The following is a 12,562-nucleotide window of genomic DNA, read 5'->3' as shown; positions in this document are numbered from 1 at the left end:
TTTTTTTCAATCTTGCTACTCTGGGATGACATCACCCCACCATGACTCATTAATCCACAGAGACAGCTTGTAACATACAATGAAAAGCAGAACCCTGCTCTCAAATCCCTACTCTAGTAGCCAGGAGGCACCAGGCACTCTCAGAGCTCTCATCGCCATACAACACACACCTCTAAGCATCTCACACATGCATCTGCAGTACCCTTTAATGTTCTCATGAAAAACCTTCAACATGGGCACTAGATGGGTTTCATGATCCAAATCTAGACTAGAGTGGGACTTGAGCATTAAAAGTCTCCTCTGAAGCCAGCCCCAGCCACTCATCCTGTTTTGGACAGATTAAACTACCTGGATGCTCACCTCTGCAGCACCCTGCCACAAAGTGCCAGTCCTTTCTGCAGTTCTGTTTAAGCACATTCAGAAGTATGTGTATGCTAAAAGAATTATAACAGACACCTCTGCACAGAGGTAGGTCATGGTGCTGGGCTTCCACCTCTAAATCCTGAGGAAGTCTGGAACTGGACAGCAGCAACTTTTCCTCCACTCTTACCTGATGGAGCACAGGAATCAGTAGCAAGACTGGCTGGAACAAATCAGGAAGGTTCAGGCATTAAAGAGATGGCACTACACAGATCAGTCAAATAGATATTCCAGTCTCCTTTATTTTAATTTATAGAAAAGTATGAATATAAATCACCAGAATATAAAGAAAATAATTCAAATATTTTACAGTCAAAAATATAAGGCTATAGCTTGCCCTCCTGGCACAGCTGGGATGACTTCCTGTTTAGAGCCCCAGGACTGCACAGCATTTTGGGGCAACTTGGAGATGCTCCTTGAAGCCTGAAGTTCAAGGCACCATTTATCCCTGGTACCTCCTATTTTCACAGATTTGAACAGGTTCATTTCTATGTTTTGCCAGTATCTCAGCAGCACAAGAGCAACCCTTTGTAAGACTGAAGATCAATATGAAATGATGAGACCAGGGAGGCTGAAAACAAAAGGAAAAGATACATAGGCACAAACAAGAAGCATCCACAAAAGTGCCACTGCCACTTGAGTTATCTGTTCTACATTGTTGATTCTTCATTGACAGTTGAGAAAAATAATCATTAAACTTGGGTGCATAAGGCCTTTTTTGTCCAATTTCTTATTTGGTGAATTCTCCTTCCTCTTGGGAAAGGAGGAACCTGCAAGAAGTCATCGGGGTCTGGCAGGCCCCTCTCAGAGATGAATGGGCAAAGAGAGCATTTCACAGCCAGCCTGATTGCTTTGGAAATCAAGAAGTACACAGGGACAGAGAGGATTCAGGATGCCCAGTACAGACAGCAACCTCGTGGAGAGTTAAGTGCCATAGCCTCTGACACGGAGCAGTCATCGTTTCGGTTTTGCTTCCTACTGCTGCCACACGCTGGTGCCAGACAAGCCATCACAGCACTTGCTTGCTGGGACTGTCAGGAGAAGTTAGATGAACAAGAAGCTGTGAACAGAAGGACAGGAGCAAGTGTCCAGCTGGCGAATTCTCTTCCAGGTTCCCTTGCACTGAGGGTTCCCTACTGCCTGCCAGTGCAGCAGCTGATTCCTGAAACACAGTCGTAAGAGGGAGAGAGTTAATGTGCTGCACCTCCACTGCAAGAGCAGTCACTTGTACAACGATGGCTTAAATCGCCCACAAATTCCATTTAGTTTGCTAATGTAGATTTTCACTCCATGGACCCAATTCTGCCTTTCTATTGCTGTAAAGAAGCAGCAACCACAGTGAGCCCCACAGGATTATAATCTTGTGTGAAGCAGAGCCACAGTCAGGAACACTGGACCGGAAGAACACACAGCAGCACACACTACAGACGTTAAGTCCAAAAAAGATTCACAGAAGCATTCCCTCAAGGTGGGCAGCAGGGCATGTGACAACTCACAAGGCACACCAACATTCCCATAACTCCTGGACTGAAACACTTGACGGGTTGCAAAGTGGTCAAAACCTCATTTTCTCCCTTCTCCTTTGTAGCACCATGCTCCCTCTCAGCAGGCAGAGCTCTATTGCCACCCACAGACACCGAGATGCTGAGTAAGTACCTAGCACACAATTCACAGCAGGTGTTTGTGAGAGCAGGTCAGGGACAAGAGCATCTCTGGATAACCACATTGGTGAAACACTCGCCTGGATGCCAGCTGGCTGGAGGTACCAGACTCACAAGTGTTGGAGCAAGCTTATTCACAGGCCTCTTAAGCAGAGGACAAGAAAATTACCAATCAACCTTTTCTCCCAAGCTTACAGGTCATTGACCAACCAAGTAGGTTCAGAGGCCATTTTTCACAATCAGTGGCTGCACAGGCAATGCTGCCTTAATGGCCAGGGAAACTGATATTTGGCCATAGCCCCTTCCCAGATTTTAGCATTTAGTCACTTAAGAGAATTCTTCCCATCAGTGTGTCCCAGCCTTGACCTCTAGGGAAGCACAAATACCACAATTGGATCAACTCTTGCCCTCTGCAGAGAGCTGCCCACAAACCAGACAAAAGGACCCCTCGTTTCTGCTTCTTTTACAGTTCTGTAAAACCTGGAATCATTGCTCTCGCTCCACAAAGATAACCCTGCTCTAATGAGCTGCTCCAGAACACGGTTTTATAGTTGGAAAAGGCTCACTGTTTTTTTCTTTTGGCTTGGGATCATTTCAAAACACCAGAATCTGCACAGGGAGGACTAAGAACCCAGATAAAGCAGGCTGCATACAGTGAAGTCCCATACCCTTCATAACTCTGGACTGCAGGCTTACCTTTGAAAGGCTTAACTCCTTAAACACATAAGATAAACTTGCTTGTTCTCATCTTGCTGGTGGGGAAAGCAAATAATGACTTTGTTATACATCAAGCCCAACCATCCTCTCTCTCCCCACACCCCATGAGCAGGGGCACAAACTGCTGCAGTCTGGACAGTTTATGCGTTAAAACCACCACATTTGGCTCCAGATGATGAAGAGCAGCTGATCCTCCTAGACACAGGCTGCGTAGCAATTTCACAGATGTCAAGTCTGTGCTTTATTTGTAGATCTTCCAGAAGACAACCCAAAATTAACAGATCAATTTCCTGGCTCAATGTTCTGGCTTGTTTATCTCATAACCTTCTAGAGGAAAGAAAACAATGCAAGCTAGATTATCCTAGCTATCCTTACCTGATGGTCAAAGGTCTGGCCACATATCAAGGGCTTTGGGTTACCTTCTGAGTTTGCATAAAATGAACTAGCATCTTCTGCAGAGTGGGAGACAGGTGGAAGGCACAGATAACAAGCATTTCTCTCTAACTTGAAGCATTTATAAGCCAGACTCCACTTAGACACAAGAAGATAATTAGGAAATACTCATCAAAATATACCAGCATTGCTGAGTTTATTTTAAACTCTGTCAGATGTTTTTCTTCCTGAGAGTCACTCTTGGAACAATATCTTGGGGAACTAAACGCTGGCACAAGCTGCCAAACTGACAGAGCGAGAAGCAAAGTGCAGGCACAGCGTGGGTGGGACAGGAGCAGCTGTGCATGTGTCCCCACACAGCCTCAGCCAGTGCCCTCAGAGACCTGGGCCAGCACACCATGGCACAGGGCAGCCAGCAGAGCTACTGCTCTGAGGTTACCACGAAGTGTCCACAGCTCCTGGCAGTTACACCAGCAAAAATTCAAAATGAGGGTGAGTTGAGGACAGAGCCAGAGCCCCATGAGCAGATCTAGGCAAACTCAACTCATGCTGCATCCTAGGCACTAGCACCCAGCTTTGGCCTCCCACCATCCTCTTTCTTAAGGCAGCAGTTGCTTTCCCATCTTCTTCCACCTTCTTTTACAAGCATCACATCTATGCCCTCCACGTTTGGCCCAGCCTAAGGAGCTCACCATGCAACCCCTCAGAGCACTGCTCCCTTGCCAGACTGCATGTTCAGGTATGGCCACTGATTCCAACAGAAGGCAGGAGCCTTTTCACAGACATTGCCCTCATCCCACTCAGTGGCTGTCCCCACCAGCAGTCCAATTTCTTCTCAGAGATCACAGAGGCCAGTTTTTTCCTACATGCAACCTGGTAAAAATAGTTTATTATTTCTGGAAACAAACTGGGGGACAGCTCTGTTTATATAAAAAATACCTATAGGAAATACTTGCACTTGACCCAGCCCTGGACAACAATCTCCTTGAGCCACCACTGCAAGGGCAAACAGTGATAAAGAGCATTAACTGGAGGTTCCCTACCTAGGGGATATGTAGAAGTTACCTAAAAGATCCATGGAGGCTTTACACACACAGAATGAGGATGCTGCAGACCAAAGACGTCGTTAATGTTCCACCTGTCAGTCACACATTCCTCTCTGACACAACTGCCCAGCAGTGCTGGTTCAAGAAGGATTAAAGTGCTTCTGCATTGCCTTTTGCAGACAGGAACTTTGTCCACTGCTCAGGCCAGCCCTGCCTGCCATCCAAGCCTATGTTAGTACCCTGGCAAGGAACACAAATGAACACACACAGCATCTCAGGTTGGCACACACACAGATAGCTCACACCTGCCAGAAAAAACGCCACAGGCATGACTTCATTTGACATTGTAGGCAGTGATGCTTAGGGTTGAAAGCTCACGGTGTTAATAGCTTGCTTTCTTGAAGGCTGCCCATAATGAAATGGACCCACCAGCTCATCTTACAGACCCCCAGCAAGACTCTGGGAACAATTTCATAGGCTCTTCTAAATTGGGATGGTTTAAGTCCATCTGCTGAGATGTTGGCTGAGTTTTGACTTGAGGGAACCAGTCATCTTTCACCCCAACTCCATTATTGCTACTCCTCTCCAGCCTTCAGTCTGCCAACACCCAACCATCATTCCTAAGGGACACAGGGCTATTTTCTTTGTGCTTCCATTCCATACAGTGCTGCTCACCAGATCAGCAAATGGAAATGCCCCTCTCTTTTTACAGCCCAGAAGGAAACTAATTCCTGCATGTTTTTATTTTGCCTAATCTGATGTTCCTGTTTGGCTCCAGGGTTTAAGTACAATAACATTAGTGTAAGCTTTTTATAATCATTTACATGTTGAATGCAGGTAAGAGCTACTCCTAGCCACACTAGCTAGGATTTTTTTCTTCTTTATCTAAAAGCTCTTGGAACCTTTGTACACAACAAGCTGAGACAGGGAAGGAAAAGACTCTAATGTGACTTTCTCTTACTAAAAGCCTGAGTAAAACCCTGTCTAAAAAGGCCATTATTGGCAGTCTTGGTAGCACAATACTTTGTGTGCTTGAGGCCTGACAACACTCATTCAGAGTTTCAAATTCAAATAAATGTGCTTATTTCAACATTTATATAAGTTTTAAAAAAACCCTGCCCAGCACTGATGAGCAATGATTTCCTCAGGCAGGGCTGCTAACCAGCTTGAGGATGACTTCAATAAACTAACAATGGGGTTAAAAATATCAGGATAAAAGCAGTGCAGAGGCTATGCCTCCAGTGGCCACAGCAGAGGCTTGGGGGGCAGGACTCCTCTGTGGCTGGCTCTGCCACAAATGTATTTTGCAGCTTCAAGCCATTCCCTTCATCTTTGCTGGAGTTTGCCCAATTTGTACAACCTGGGTGGTCCTCACCACCCCAAAGCTTCTTCAGCTTTCCAGGGAAAGGATGCTGAAAGTACAAATATTTAACAGTACTTCCCCACCCAACTTCAGGTGCCAGCACATACCCCAAGTCTCTAAGCCAGCTGTCACTTGCCAGAAATACTAATAAAGGGTCACTTGTAGAAACAAAATTCCCAGTGCTTCAAAATTAGAAACAGATTTGGTTTTATTTGGCATCTGACAGGACTGTTAACCTAAAGAGCATGGCTGAAGTATCTTTAAAATAAAAAAACTCCACAACCGTGCCACTTAAGAATCAGTGAGATTTAGCAGACTAAGTGCAAGTACTCCCACACTTCAGTCCTGGCTCCGCCACTGGTTTGATATGTGAGCTTCACCAGATCACTTCAGCTCTGCAAGAAACTCATGGTATGCAACAAAGAGCAGTTAACATAGTCAGAGCGCTCCAGAGAGCTGTGTGCAGCACATTATGAAACAGGGAGAGGCAGATCAAGGGAGGAGAATGAAAACTTCAACATGAAAACAAAATCTAAAACTTACATTTTGCTTCCACTGCCATCCCCATGGCAATGTAGACTTTTGGGGTCTAAAGCTGGGTGCTGACACTCCACGCAGACAGTGTGGCCCTCCCTGAGATACTGCATCCAGTGGGTATATGAGTGATGGCTCTGCAAGCAGCCTGGTGTGATGGCCACAAGCTGGAACTCAACACAGTACCTGCAACCAAAATAACTCAGGAGGTTAGCTTGATAACCAAATTAGAGCCCTCCAAGTGACTGGAAGAACCAGACTAAACTGGGTGACCACAGATCATAAATTAAGAAAAACAAGAAATGCAAACAATAAAGCACCCCACACCCAAAGAGCCTCCACTGAAAAAAAAAAGAACATGTGGGGCACCTGCATTTTTGAGAAGGTTAAATGAGGAATAAAATCACTCTGCTGGTCTGACATACCACAAAATATCAGCATCTGCTTTTACAAATAGAGACACAGACTGGTAAAGCATTTGAGTAAAGCCAGGAAAACCCAATAGACAGGTCTTCTGATTCTAAGTCTGGTATCCATTTGTTGAACCACATTTATCATTTACTCTCAGTTATTTATAATAGGGTTTGTAGAGCAACTTGCAGCAGGAGCTACGATTTGGTCAGTACAGGTTTTCCCTGTGATGTCTCCACCCTAAGAGACAGAGTGGGGTTGTCATATCTCAGCAAGAGGGCTACCAGACTGACACAGCACTTTTGCCCTGCTCAGACTTCTCTGCGCTTTCAATTTTAACCAAACCCGAGAGCAAAGGCCAGGGGAACTGGCCTTGTTTGGGGGCAAAACCCAAGAAGTTCAACAACAATCTATAAACACAGCAGGGAGTTGGGTTCTAGTCAAGACTGGTTCAGTACCAGTCATCCTGGGGACTTCTAAACACCATCACATACCACACTGAACATGAGCAGTTTGCTTTCTTGTCTTATCTGAGGGAAAGAGCAAGGGTAAGCACAGATGAAATACAGCTGTGCTCACATTTTTGAATTTTACAGGCAGAAGGCTCAGCTAATGAGGAGTCCAAGGCAGGCTGAGGGTGAACAGATGCCCTTTCCTTCAGACACTTATATGAGGTGGATGGATGCACTCACACACTGTGGAAATACTTACATGTATAACAGCATGTGGAAAATAAATCAACAAGTGCCTGGCTGCTTCATGTTGCAAGAGCAGCTCTGGGAAACTCCAGAGTGCTGACAGGAATGGCAGGTCTCAACAAGAAACAGGCAAAGCACCAGGGACTGCACTAAGAACCCCTGAGGAATAACAAAGCTGCATACAAGTGGTTACAGGGTAGAAGATAACCTTTCCCATCAGCACTGTGTCACTGCTAGTGATGACCCTGACTGAAAAAGAAGACTGGGAAGGATGATGCCATCACCTCTGTATTCAAGGCAGAAGGAAGAGCTGCACTTCAGCCATGTCCTGGCCTTACATCAAGGCAAACCCCCAGCCTCCAGATGCACTGCAGACACTGCTGGCCCTGAGTGGGGAGCAGCACCCTGCTCCAGTGAAGTGCTGCCCTGCTGATAGGAAATGCCAGTTCTGATCAAGAAACAGATGGGTCCAAAACTGCAAGCAGACACAGCCCCTGTGGGGAGCCTCCAACTTACCCTGCTCTTTCACTGCCATCAGCTGTAGCTCTTTTTTTCCTCGCTTTTCCAAACCCTCCTGTTGTTATTAATGCTGGGACTGTGTATATCAAAGAGAAAGAATAGACAGTGTCAGTGGCAATACTACACTAATGCCGTTTACATCTGCAAAACAGTGAAGATGGGCCTTGAGTGTTATATGGTTTTATCTTTAGCAGGAGACAAACATAATTCTAACTGTATTTGCAATTATCCATGACCATCAACCATTTCACTGAAAATTTAATCTGTATTGTTGCCATATTTTTGCCTGAGCAGACTGAGTCTATTTATAAGGCACATCCAAAGGCAGAGGAGGGAGGCAATATTCACTGAATACCAACTCTCAGCAGGTTTGAAGAAGTTAGTTGTACCCAACATCCAGACTGGACAGATTTTGAACCCAAAATACCAGCAAAAGGGATAAGCAGTTCTTCTAAAAATCAGTAAAGGTATCATGAAAAAAAATTATTTAAACAAACTGAAATCAGGCTTTGGCTCCAGTTGAAGGTCTTCTCTGCCTGCACTCTGCTCCAGTGCAGAGATCTCAGACCTTGCCTTTGATGGGTATTGCTCCTTCATGACTTTTTGCAGATGACTCAACAAATAAATAAAAGAAAAACAAACAAACAATCAAACAAACCCCTGTTCAGCAGCCACTTACAGAATTTTTAAACAGGCCTAAATCTACCATGTCTATCAAAGCTGGCAGAGATTTGCACTTGTGTAAGTGCAAACGTGTAAGAAACGTTTCCGCAATATTTCACATCTGAAGCACAGCAGATCACAGTGAATGCCCAGCACTACTTTCACATATTGCCCTGGAAAGGGTATCTCTAATCCCTGTGTGAAGAGCTCAGCTCTCAACTGCACCAGGCAGACCCAGAGCAAACATGCTGGTGTGCAAGAACAACTCTTTTCAAATACAATAAAGACAGATCAGCTCTGCTGACCCAAACAAGAATCCTCCCCCTCCATCCTTTACCTAGACACTTTTCAGTGGACTTACTCATGGACTGTTTGCACTCTGTTCCTTGCTGAGTCCAGTACTCCATGCAGCCAGCCCTCTCCTCCAGAGCAGGGCATGCCTCTCCTCCATTCCTGGGCTCCTGGATGATGTGCCTCCTCCGCACACGATACGTTGTCTTGCAAGGCTCCGCGCAGCCGCTCCAGACACTCCACTGAGATACAACACAGGGGACAACTGGAGGAAGAGTAGCACACAGGGCCATGGGAGGTTGCAGAAATGATGCCAGTGACATCACTTCTCCAGAAGAGACACTTTTCAACATAACTCAGTACAACCCTCCTTATTTAACACCTGCCCCACAGTTGTGTTGGGCAGTTCTCAACATCTCCACTGCCAGGAAATTGCCTGCCCAGAAGTTCCAGTGGTCCAGGCTAGCCTACATGGGGCCAGTCACCTTATGACAGTGACCAGCTAAAGGCCAGCACACACCACCTTACATCCACTAAGAAAAAGGCTGCACTTGCAAGCAACCTTCCACCAAAGTCCCTGTCAGTACTCATGAGGCAAGACAAGGGCAAAAACATGCTCAGGCATGAGGAATTCCTCAGTTCTGAGTCCAGCTCCACTACTAATCTGTCACTCAATTTAGAGATACTGATGAACCCAGACAAATCCATCTGGAGCCACTATGCTCAGCACCTCACAGTAACAAACGTTTACACTCCAATTTACAAAGGCATTCAAAAGCCTGAGTTCCACTGATTTTATTGGGACATATGCTGCTGTATGCTGCTGTGAAAGTCAGCCTTCCTGAGCAGCTCAAGCTTGGTAATTCAATTTATTCTGCCACAGGACACAGATAACCTCTAATTACTGCATTAACCTCTTTTGAAACTGCCCTTGCCTTCAGAAACTTTAGGAAGATCTTTCAAACACTGTTGCTTTTCTTCCTTGTCAAAGGCACCACAAACAGCTTTTAAAACCTGTTCAAAGACTGGGAGTCAAATCCATCACCTAAGCAATTGAGGCATTTCACATATGCAACAATTCACCTCAAAAAATTACTGTGCAATAGTTTATAGGCTGCCCAGCATTACAATCCTTATGTGCATCTGATTTATTCAGAGTATTCTGCTCTCTTCAGATTTGTTTGGTGCCTTTGCCTTAATATTTTGCTTTACAAGTCAGTTCAATAAAGCAGCTCTTTAGTGATGGGAGAAAGAAAACTACTGAAAAAAGGCCAGGCTACAAAAGCAATACAAGTCAAAGTAGAATTGGGTCCCTTTCATCCAGCACATGAACGAATCACAAGAAACAATGCAGAAATACCTCCTCGCGCACAAACCCAGCTCTCGCCTTATCTCCGCCAACCGAACGCTGCTATTCTCCAGTGAGCCACAGGATGGCACCAGACTGGCAGAAGGGCTGCAGCGGTGGCACTCGTACCGCTGCCACGGTGCCCAGCACAGAGAGGGAACGTGCCCCCCGGGGATCCCCTCAAAATGCCTAAAAAAGGCCTGCAAACGCATCCTTATTACTCTTCTATAACATGAAGAATAGACACAAGGCATCCTTTCTCAGCCATCCCCGATGACTGCTCAGAGCAGCAGGATTCAGCTGCAGATACACTGAAGAAGCGCCCAACAGCCCAACCACGTTCAGATCTCAAGGCCCTGGGCCATCGAGCACCAACACACCCCTCTCCTGACAGCCCCGCCAGCTAGCCAGCTGCACCCTCACTGCTGGCCTGTTGTCCCTGCCATAAGGCAGGGGTGAAGCAAGTGTATGTGATCCCATGGGCAGCACTTTTATGCTCGCTGCTCTCTGCTGTACTTGGGGGCTGCGGGTCTGCAGACTTGCCAGCCTGTCTTCATCCACAGGCACAGCTTGTTAAAACCAATTTAGAATTAACTCATTTCCCACACGTTTTCCAGCTCTGTCTTGAAAGGGGGAGTGAAAAAAAAAAAGGCAATTAAATCACAGGAATGCATGCTCGCCTGCCTGGAGCAAAACTCTGCAGGTTTAAAAACCAAGGCACGTGAGCAGGTAAGGCTCCTTGAGGATACGGTTTACAGGGAGGGAATACAAGATCTCAGCACTCACGGTAACTTGCTTCCTTCACTCACATCCCTGCTTTAGCAGCAGATGCTCATGGAGGGAGTGCTACTGGCTCCCCAGGAAAGCAGCACTGCCCAGGGACCTCACAGTCAGCTGCATGGGCAGTGGCCAAGGTTCTTGCCAGATCAAACCATGGAGCTACAGCTCACATACAACAGGCCTCAATGCCTTTGGTAGGGAAGAACCAACAGGAGCAGCAGATCTGATCTCATCCATAGGAATTTGGTCCACAGGAGGGGGATTCTGACTCAGTCAGGAAATGTCTCATTTCACATTTCTGTCCTGCACAAACTTAACTTCCTGACGTGCCCTGACAGCTGTCTGCTCCAGCAGACCCCAGCAACTCTGAGAGCCACAACCCAGGTGGGGAACAAGGTCAGAGAATCATTGAATCAATAGAATCATGGAATGCTTAGGGTTGTAAGGGATCTTTAAAGGTCACATACTCCAACCTCCGGGCAGTGAGCAGGGATATCTGCAACCAAATCAGTTTGCTTAGAGCCCCTTCCAACCTGTCCTTGAATGCTTTCAGAGACGAGACACCTACCACCTCTCTGGGCAACCTAGGCCAGTGTTTCACCACCACACTGAACTTAAGAAATTTCTCCCTTATATCTAGACTGTGTCTCCCCTCTTTGCATCTGCAGCACTGCTCCTCCAGCCCCCCGCATGTCCGCCCGTCCGCTCTTGCTTTCCGCAGAGCAAAGCAGAGCCCGGCGGCGCTTTCCAGCGCAGCCAGAGCCCGGGGCGGGCAGGTGGCGGTCAGCTCGGCAGGAGGCGGAGAGCCGTGCCCAGGAGCGGCCGCAGCCCCGCCGGCCACTCACCTGGGCAGGCATCAGCGTAGTCGTGGCAGCAGTCGAGGGTGCGGGTGCATGCCTGGTCGCAGTAGCACGGCCCGTGGGCTCCGTCGGGCCGCCGGCCGGTGCTGAGGCAGGCCGGGTCGCGGCCCGAGCAGCACAACCCGCGGGCGGCACAGCCGCCAGCGGCGGCGCGGCGGGGCAGAGCGGGCAGTGCCAGCAGCGCCAGCAGGGCGGCCCAGCCCGCCATGGCCGCCCGGCGCCGCCGCCACCCGCCTTCGCTCCCCGCCAGCCCGGCACAGCTCTCGGCTTAAAGGCGCCGGGAGCGGGGGCTGAGGGGGAAGGAGCCGACCCGCCTCCCCCCGCACCCTGGCCCCGCCGCTGAACGGCAGCAGGGCGGGCCGGGCGGAGCCCCGGTGCCGCCAGCCCGGCCGGCGGGGCTGTGGGTGCAGCTTGGGTTCGGGGCGCTCGGGGTCACCGGCAGCCCCTGCCAGGGCAGAGCCGCGGGTCCGGCTTTCCCGCTGGTGCTGCACAGCGGGTCAGCTGCACCCAGTGCCCCAGCAGCAGGCTGGCATCAGCGGTTCTTCTGTGCAGGAACATTAACCGTAACGCTGCTTTGCCTTAATCTGCGTGGCTGCTCACAATGCCGTGCACTCCATTTCTGCAGACTTTTGATGCTAAAGGGTGTAATTTCTGCACTGACTGCTAGCACTTGCGGGCTGAATTACAATAAGATTATCATCAAAACCAAATCATGAAAGAGACCCTTTTTTCAACCACATTTGACTCCAGCGTACCTCAGGAGCCATTAAAAACCTGAAAGCAATTCATTCCCAGTACAGCAGCTTGTAAGAGACACAATCCAGCTGGCCATACTGCCTCTATAGAATCACTCTGAAT

General features: G+C 47.9%; 1 protein-coding gene across 1 annotated transcript; it reads right to left on the bottom strand.

Moving 5' to 3' along the window:
* Window positions 1–1,464: 1,464 nt before the first annotated feature.
* Window positions 1,465–11,912, bottom strand: LOC128974949 (somatomedin-B and thrombospondin type-1 domain-containing protein-like). Its single transcript, XM_054391722.1, has 5 exons — window positions 11,690–11,912; window positions 8,787–8,981; window positions 7,760–7,838; window positions 6,144–6,320; window positions 1,465–1,582 (listed from the first exon to the last, which is right to left on the bottom strand). Exons 1-5 carry the CDS (start codon window positions 11,910–11,912, stop codon window positions 1,465–1,467), a joined length of 792 nt encoding a protein of 263 aa, XP_054247697.1.
* Window positions 11,913–12,562: the final 650 nt, after the last annotated feature.

Source organism: Indicator indicator, chromosome 24, assembly GCF_027791375.1.
Source record: "Indicator indicator isolate 239-I01 chromosome 24, UM_Iind_1.1, whole genome shotgun sequence".
Classification (NCBI taxonomy): Eukaryota; Metazoa; Chordata; class Aves; order Piciformes; family Indicatoridae; genus Indicator; species Indicator indicator.
The sequence above is the reverse complement of the archived record's forward strand: the minus strand, read 5'-3'. Positions and strand labels throughout refer to the sequence as shown.